The following is an 8,819-nucleotide window of genomic DNA, read 5'->3' as shown; positions in this document are numbered from 1 at the left end:
TAATAATTTGCTCTAATACCTACAAATCGACATTTTTATACGCACCCAACCCAAACGTTTATAGTTCTCATCAATTTCGTTTTACCCCTTTGATGTTTCGAGAGGGTGGTCTAGGAGTCCAAACCATAGTCAGCCACGCGTTATGGCTTAAGGTTACCCATTCCGGAATAAACGTATGGCACTATTAGGTCAAATGACGGTCATTATTTTTTCTCGATTCCATTCTCATTCCATACGAGCCCTGACCAATTTTAAATGTTCTAATTTTCCTTAGTCGCCTCTTCTTAACTATTCTAATCCGTGATATAATAAAATGCCCGACAGGGCTGCGTTGCATCTTAATTGCAAACGGAGGAATTCGAATAGGTCGAAATAGAAATTTAACCTCGATAAATAAAACAAAAAAGAAATAATTGATTCACTTGACCCACATTTAATAAAGATCCAGCCAGACAATAGATTATTTATTATTAAGAAATCTCAGATTAAATGTGACCACTACAAATAGGTAAATTAAAAAGTTCAATCCAACAAAGATAAAATGGTGTTAGGTTACTTACGTAGGACAAACAGGTAGAGTCATACAATATAGATTAAATGAACATCAAGAATCAATCTTACGAAAAAATAATATAATATTTGTTGACCACGGCATCGGCATTAGAATAATTACCCTCGAGACCCTATACAATACAATACAAAGGCAGAAAATTAATTGTTTGACGATGTTCATTTTATTTAGCAACGGTCGAATAATTTACATTAACGGCCGGTCGAATGATTGACAATAATCGGTCGGTATTTAGAGATAAGTAAATTGGGCTACCGGCGTGACAGACTGATAATGCGAGCACAACTTTTTATGGCTTCCAATTTGGCGACACGTTCTGGCGACCAAATAAATTCATTATTATTTCCAGGTAAAAAGGCACCAAAACACGCGTGATAATTATCGTTTAAGATTGCGGGAGTTTATGAGGTTTCTTTTTCTTGCTTCTACTACTGACGATGCTCGACTTGGGTTACCAACCATTAGGCGCAAGTGGAAAGAAACAGTTAACAGTCGGTGATTTATGGTCATTTATTCTTTTCCATTGCTCTTTGTTCCTGCAAACTTTTCAGAAAACTTTTCAATCAATGAATAGTAGTAGTACCTACGTAGTACCATAATGAAAAGTAAAGTTGCTGTAAAACATTATAGATAGTTCCTCCTACACATGCACGTATCATAGGTATAATAATAGGGTTTGGGTTGGATAGAAATGGGATTGAGGGAGGAATGGGAGGCCGGCCCCTGTTCCAAATAAGTTATAAATTCGTTTGAAAAATTGAAAAGAAACCCTTAAAAGAAACGCGCCGCATTGGCGTGGCGTATGGGCCGAATGTGTACGAAAATTAAAACAGTTATGCTATTTTACGATGTGGGGAGTGACTGACTCCCTCGAGCGGTTGCTAATTTACACTCCGTTTAACCGACCCTCAGCTATTCTCAAATTATGCCCTTCGAACTGATATATGTGTATGTACATGTTGTATAGGTGCCTGGGTCCTAAATCAAAAAAAGATTTGTGGTCAACTCCGCTCAATTATCGAACACGTAATTTTTCCGCCCGTGTATTAGTTCATTAGCAGAAATGACGATCAGAAGAAAAATGTATTAAGAGATGGTCATTTCGCCCTGTTAATTAAGCAATTGACGCGTTTCTTTTTACCATCAACTCGTTCTTAAAAAGTTTCGACGAATTATCGTTCAGATGAGATCGAAATCGCGATCTACGTCTGGCAGATCCGATAAATTCCTTACCAAGAACTTAAACAGTTCATATTAATTAATTAGGCCCTTGTTTAATATATGAAATTATTTCAGTTAGCAGCAGATATTAAATGAAATCCTATGATGAAATTTAGCTTATTTCCCTTTGAGATTATACCTCGACTAGGAAAAGCGCTACCACCTAAGTTGGACTCCATAATACGTTAAGATTAAGCTAATAAGCAAAACTAAACAAGTTTGGGTATCCCATATATTTCCTTAGAGACAAGTCTTTTGACTGGGGAATCCCATGACTGTTAGTGACTTAGTATTGCCAGACACTCTGGATGAATGTTACTGAGTTGCGATTTTATTTTTATTTAGAGTGTTGACTTTTATCAACTGACATGAAGGTGTATGACGTTGTATGGGTGCGAAACATGGACGGTGGACGAAGAAAAGGTTAGAAGAGTTCGAAATGTGGTATTACCGGCGAATGATAAGGATACCGTGGATAGAGAAGGTTAGAAATGAAGAGGAATTAGAAAGAATAGGAGAATGGAGGATTCTATGGAAGTCAATAAGAAATAGGCGAGATAGGTTGGTAGGACACCTTCTCAAGCATGAAGGTCTAGTCAGAAACATGTTAGAGGCAGAAACGGGAGTTAGAAGGGGTAGAGGTAGACTTACATTAGATTATTGTTCGCAAATAGTTATGCGAAGATAAAGAAAACAGAAAAAGAAAGACAGTAATCATTTTCGATGTATTTTTGATGGAAAACTTGAGTCAGTTCCAGAATTTCTCCTATATCTCATAACATTGAACAAGCCAAATTAGAATCATTGTGTGTCAAAATTGGAATTTACCGTGAAAAATATATCGGAAATCATCGTTAATCTTATTTTCTGATATAGACCAGTGAGTATGTATCCTAAATCATTATGCATAAACAGCGGCGGGGTATTGTGGTGCGGTAAAGAAAGGTGACGATAGGCATCTGAACGGGCCCGCTTTTTTTACGTTCTTCTTTTTTCTCCTTGTTGATTTTGACATTGCTGGATGTCACCAAATGAATTAAAAAGGATACCGGTACAGATGATACAGAGCGCGTTACACGGGATACGAGCAGTCGACATCGAGTGGGAAATTTATGAACAGGGTGCGCGAACAGGTGCTCGACTTTTATTCGATTCCTATTTCCTATCAGGCGAAATAGCTACTACTAAACATTTTAAAAACGCCGATGAATAAAATACACCTACTTTATTCTCTATTTCTTCCGTAGGGGTGTGTGTGGTTTCGGAATAGGTCTCTTCAGAAATGACGAAATTAAACTGATTTAACAAGACAATTCTGTGAATCAAATGAATCATTATCATCATAAGGTCGTCAGTCCTAAGACTGGTTGGACACGCACCTCCACTCTTTTCTATCCTGAGCTAATCTTCGTATTTCCCTAAAACTAGAACATCCCTCATCCTTAACTATACTAAAAATCAATTTTACGTCTGATGCTAATGTCACTTCTGAATAAACAAAATATTTTTTTTTGATACTTAACGAAAAAGTAAGAAATAGGCCGAAAACATTGGAAATTTTGATACATACTACCACAATCGAGATATTATATCAACCTATTTTAGATTAAGGATTCGTCTCGTTGCTATTTCTGTTTTGTTAGCGATAAATTTCTTTTTCGTTTGGCCAGGTGATAGTTGTCAACGACGAATAAACGTATCCGGCAGGATAAAAATCAATAAATTTGCATACAAACTGCACGTCTTCGGGATGTACTTTTTTATAAATGTCAGGAACGTTATAAAAATCGACGATTGGGTATAAGAAACCCTTTTCCATTTCTTGTAAAACATTTTTTCGGACAGAGGCGAGGGTTCAACTTAACAAACAAATGGATATGAGGGAACGACCGACATTGCTCGAAGGCGTAAAGGAAAGAGAAAAAAACCAACTCTCACGAATACGATAATATCTTACGTTTTAGCCTTTTGTCCGAGATAAAAAGGCGAAGCATTAAATTATTAGAAACGGACATTTTGCCATGTTCGGGCGGCGCTTTTAACCTTTAATGTCCGAAATGAAATTAGGCTGATACGTCAACATTTCGCTGTCGGCGAATCTATAAAATAGATCGATGATGGCACAGCCCTTTTGAATTATTATTATCACTATTATAACCTTTTCCACTTCGTAATGTGTATTATAGAAAGAAAAAGGATAAATAACCGTGGGTCTTTTTATACATATAGGAAAGGCGAGGGTGTATTGGCATACTATAATAACGTGTAATATTTTCGTCTTGTACTTTTGAACGTTTTATCCTTAACTTCTTCGCAGATTAGTTTATATTTTGAAGTTATTTTTTTGTAGTTGTTACGAAATTGGGGTAGGAACATTGTATATTTGAGTTTATTAAAAGATTATCGAGTAAATGTTACAATAAGGGACACAAAAAGCATAACGATCAGAGGAATAAATACCGGTGTGCCACAAGGTACAATACTTGATCCTTTATTGTTCTTAAAGTAGTGCACTTGCAGTAAAACTTGAACTTATATACGGTACTGTTATAATTATTATTTTTTTGTAAAAGGCACTACTATTTGACGAATTTAGGGAATTGTAACCAATTGAAGATGCAGACTGACAAAAGGCCGTTCAAATTTCGGAACGTAAGAACAGGACAAAAAGTTCCCCTGGAGGTAACAAGACGTAAAAGACAACGACAACGATGCTACTGGTATTTTTTTGAGGCTGGCGTAATTACGTGTAATAAATGAGTAATAAGTGTGCTAAAGGTCTTACATGTACACATGTGTAATATAACTAGCTCTGCGTTCTAACGAGTCACGATCTTCTTCGGCGCTAAAGGCGTTAACTCGAAATTTTGAAATATCAGTCTTTCAAGGGATCAGTATCCTTTTAACGAAGCCTCCTGCGTTTCTGTTTTCGTGTGTAAAACGATTCTGCTCTAGGGTGCATACCTTTAAAATTTACCTATTTTAGTTGACTTTTTTTTACCATTTGAAACAGCGAAAAATAAATTTCTTGTTGTACAACTGATCTGCTTATGCCAATAGGTCTTAAGTGCTTTCGTATCAATCAGCGATGTAATATGAAACCAATGGATTATTTGACTTTGAAATTCACCCACTTATTTTATCTAATATTCTTGGTGTATAACGAACTTGTGTTCGATATTTAAAATAGAAAATAATGGAAATAGATATTTTGTATTTGTATTTTAAATTTCGAAATCTATCTGAAATAAATCACGTTTTTGATGTTAGTATGTGCCAGCCACATCAGTAGAATTTGGTGGATTATACCGAAGAAATATCATATTTCGAGCATGGTTTTCGCTTAAACAATAATAAAGGTTTCACTTTAGAAAATGAATTTCTTTGGAGTGTGTGGTCTCTATTATATCTACTCATTCGTTATTATTAGATAGCACTGATACATCTATATACACACCAGGTGCGTGCAAAATCATCTTTTTGTGTCTCTTTTAATGCCATCACAAAACAGCAAGGGGTTTTCCACAACGTCTTATTTATGTGCGAAACGAAACGTTCACAAATATGAATAGGCCCATTTTATTTAATTAAATATTAAAGTGGAATAGTGCATAATATAACGAAGATATTGAGAACGACAAAAAAACAGTGAAAAATTGATGTCAATCGAAGACAGTTGAATTACTGGAGAAGTATGAGAGTTTGAGTAGTGAACATAAAATATGATTTTCTGTATGAATCAGACTTCTTGCATAATTTCATACGCAATTAATAATTTGAGAATTGCAAACGTTGTAATTTTTAATGAACATTTCGTCAATGCAGAAGGAGTTAATTCTTGATGGTAGGTAGCAAATAAGGGTAACGCTCTGGGTGGTCAAAGTCCCGGTTCCGCATTCTATGTCCACGCCTCTTAACCGAATATCTGGAGTGATTAATGGAACAATGTCGAGTTGATTAGAACCTAATTATTGGCGATGAATCCATTTGAAGAATCCATGAAAGCAACCAAAGCTTTTGGATTTTTTTACTATCTAACCGATCTCTACGATTAAGATATCAAAAAAGATCGTACCGTTACATATTAGGGTGTTAGAAACAGTTACCTGGAGAAGAATATCGCAGATACATCGTCCAAATTTGGACGGGCCATACTAGTTAATATTAATGCACTAATTTAAATGCAATTATTGACAAATAACTAGAGCTACTTAATGCCCTTTTCACCGTCGTCGTATAATTTTACGGACAATTGAGTTTACAGGCACGAAAAGAATGTGTCGACACACATCTGAAATGTTAACATACGTAAATATATTGATCTAGTTAAGCCTAGTTCTGCTTGAAGACAACATGCAATAGATATTAATTCACGCACTTCTATATCGAATTAAAAGTACACGTTTTAAAAATGTACCACGCCAAAGTGACCCTTCTGGTAAGTACTATATATACGTTTATTTTAAAATATTTTTTCTGAATAATGTCCCGTCAAGATTTTTGGAACTTTTCTAAGTGTTCCGTCAGCGTTTGCCATATATTCGCACGTTGTCACCGCCGTTCCCGAATATTATTATGCGTTACAGGAGTATGCGCCTACTTTTGACAATTACGTACGTTTAAACAATCAAAAGGAATTGCAGACAAATGAAAGGGTACTTATTGTAGGTGCCAGCTGATTATACTTTTGAATATTCCGTTTCTGATCCAATCAGCGGCGATCATAAGAGTCAGTGGGAACACAAGAAGAATGGGACTGTTCGAGGAGTATATACTTTTTTGGAAGCCGATGGTACCACGCGTTACGTCGAGTACGTAGCTGACAAGCATGGATTTCGAGCAAATGTAAAAAGAATAGGCACTCCTGAAGGCAATAATGTTGTAATCGATCATTCCAAAAAATTGGAACTTGTAAAAGAATACAGCCCTTTAGCTTTTGACGATGTCGATATATTGGTAAAGTCGTATAACTTTGGAGAAGAAACAGAGGTTCATGGTCTCACCGGAAATGAAGAAGATGATTCTCTTTATACTGTATAGCTGCTGATGAATGAATAGACACCTACAGTTACCCTGACATCAACTGACCCCTAGCAAATTCTAATTTGAAATTTTGAAAGCCGGCTTCATCATTTATGTGAACAGAATATATACTATTACAACGAACTTGAACATATTCCAGCCTTTTTGCTCTCGCACTGTTTTCCTGCTTGTTGTTCTTTCACATCTGACTTCTCGTCTGCACCAGATACTTTAAGATTAATTTACATTTCGCCAATAACGTACAAATGTTATTGAGCCCGAAACACTATTATTTCCTTTGCTAAATGTAATGACCGGTTGGTACCTTGCGTAACAAGCTTTATTGGATATTGTACATATGTACTAGGTATAGTATTTAAATAATAATTGGAATAATTATAATATGTGTGTTAAATGTGTACCAGACTGACCAATCAGTTAAAACCATTATTAAAACGTAAGGGCTTTTATATACATATAATAATCATATTAAACACAAATTTTTTATTTTATTTGTTACCCAAACATGTCGTAACGGTCGTCAGTCAGTTCTGACGTTGGGCCACGTCTGGGTCCATAGTTTCACTCATCAGGTTCATTGTCACTATTTATTACTGACTGATACTCTTTGTTAGGTGTAACAAGTAGTAAAATGAATATTTGCAAGACACGATAGCGCGCGATAGAGCTGCGGTTTTTATCAACAATAAGTTGCGGAGCTCTTTCGAGTGATTTCATTTTTGCACAATTTCGGCTCTTGCAGAAACAATCGACTATTGCATACCGAAATCTAAATTCAACACAGCATCGGTTTTTATCCAGGTATATATAAGACGCCCTGCAATTTTTGAGAAATCAGTTCGAAAACGTACTCAAAACTATTACAACTAGTATACTAGCATACCAATAATTTTCGTCAATAACCAAAAATGAATTGTTTTCAGGTAAGCGCGTTTTCTTATCATAATACGTATATTATTATGATCAGCGATAGACAATTGATTATGATTTTCATTAACGAATTTATGTGTATAATCAACAGGTGTGTATCTTCCTTGTTTTTACCTTTGCTACTTTGACTTTCGGACACGAAGATGACGACGTAAGTAGATCTTTTTTGGCTTCATAATGTTCTCAAATTTTGTCTTGAATTCTCAACTAATCAGTGGAAAACCAGACAGAAGAATCAATAATGGGATTTGGTATTGATGACTTGACGATTTCCCAACTTCTTCTGAATGGTTTTCCGTTGATTCGCTGAAAATTCTTTTACTTAAATGTCCGAATGAATAATACGTAAGTGGTGGAATTGTATAGGGTCCTGCGAGTTACAAATTTGAGTATGGCGTGCACGATCCAAAAACGGGAGACAAGAAATTCCACACGGAAAATCGTGACGGTCACGTAGTTAAGGGCAGTTACAGTTTGGATGAACCCGATGGTACCAAGCGAATCGTCGAGTATACGGCGGACAAAAAGAACGGCTTTCAAGCAGTGGTCAAAAGGATAGGAGACGCCAGTCATCCTGCACATTATGCGAAAGGAAGTGAGCAAACTGCCGGCGATGCGGAGAGCCACGTGGGCAAAACGCATTGGGGCAGTAATTAACCCGACGAAGACACGCGCACTATTTAAAATTTGTTCTGTCACAGATTGATTAATTAATTAACATTTTTTGAATTAAAATTTTATGTACAAATATGTACCTATTACAATACAGTGCCGCCTTCAAGGCATACAGGGCCCTGGGGTAATGACGACTAGGACCCTCCTTAAGGTAGCATTCTCTAAAATTATTTATTAAAAATGACCACCACACTGTTACGTCACAATCAAGGTTAAATTATTTATCAATAACGAGTATTCAGGCAGATTTACCTATTATAAAAAAATAAATGTCGATGACTTAATAATAATTCATTTTGCAGCAAAAAATGCAAAAGGATAATTTTGTAAAATTAAAATAAAATAAATAAAAACTGATAAATTGCATTTTTTTTACAGT

The 8,819-nt window shown here is 35.8% G+C and overlaps 2 protein-coding genes across 2 annotated transcripts; both read left to right on the top strand.

The window, feature by feature from the left end:
• The first annotated feature begins 5,513 nt into the window (after positions 1 to 5,513).
• Positions 5,514 to 7,176, top strand: LOC108735655 (cuticle protein 19-like). The gene is made up of 3 exons (XM_018467710.1): positions 5,514 to 6,230; positions 6,289 to 6,405; positions 6,461 to 7,176. Exons 1-3 carry the CDS (start codon positions 6,204 to 6,206, stop codon positions 6,830 to 6,832), a joined length of 516 nt encoding a protein of 171 aa, XP_018323212.1. The 5' UTR covers positions 5,514 to 6,203; the 3' UTR covers positions 6,833 to 7,176.
• Positions 7,177 to 7,416: 240 nt separating this feature from the next.
• Positions 7,417 to 8,692, top strand: LOC108735636 (adult-specific cuticular protein ACP-20-like). Its single transcript, XM_018467675.2, has 3 exons — positions 7,417 to 7,758; positions 7,857 to 7,916; positions 8,132 to 8,692. The coding sequence occupies exons 1-3, from the start codon at positions 7,744 to 7,746 to the stop codon at positions 8,420 to 8,422; spliced, it is 366 nt and encodes a 121-aa protein (XP_018323177.1). The 5' UTR covers positions 7,417 to 7,743; the 3' UTR covers positions 8,423 to 8,692.
• The last annotated feature ends 127 nt before the right edge of the window (positions 8,693 to 8,819 follow it).

Source organism: Agrilus planipennis, unplaced genomic scaffold (genome assembly GCF_000699045.2).
Source record: "Agrilus planipennis isolate EAB-ADULT unplaced genomic scaffold, Apla_2.0 scaffold86, whole genome shotgun sequence".
In the NCBI taxonomy this organism is placed as follows: domain Eukaryota; kingdom Metazoa; phylum Arthropoda; class Insecta; order Coleoptera; family Buprestidae; genus Agrilus; species Agrilus planipennis.
This window is presented reverse-complemented; position numbering and strand designations above follow the sequence as displayed.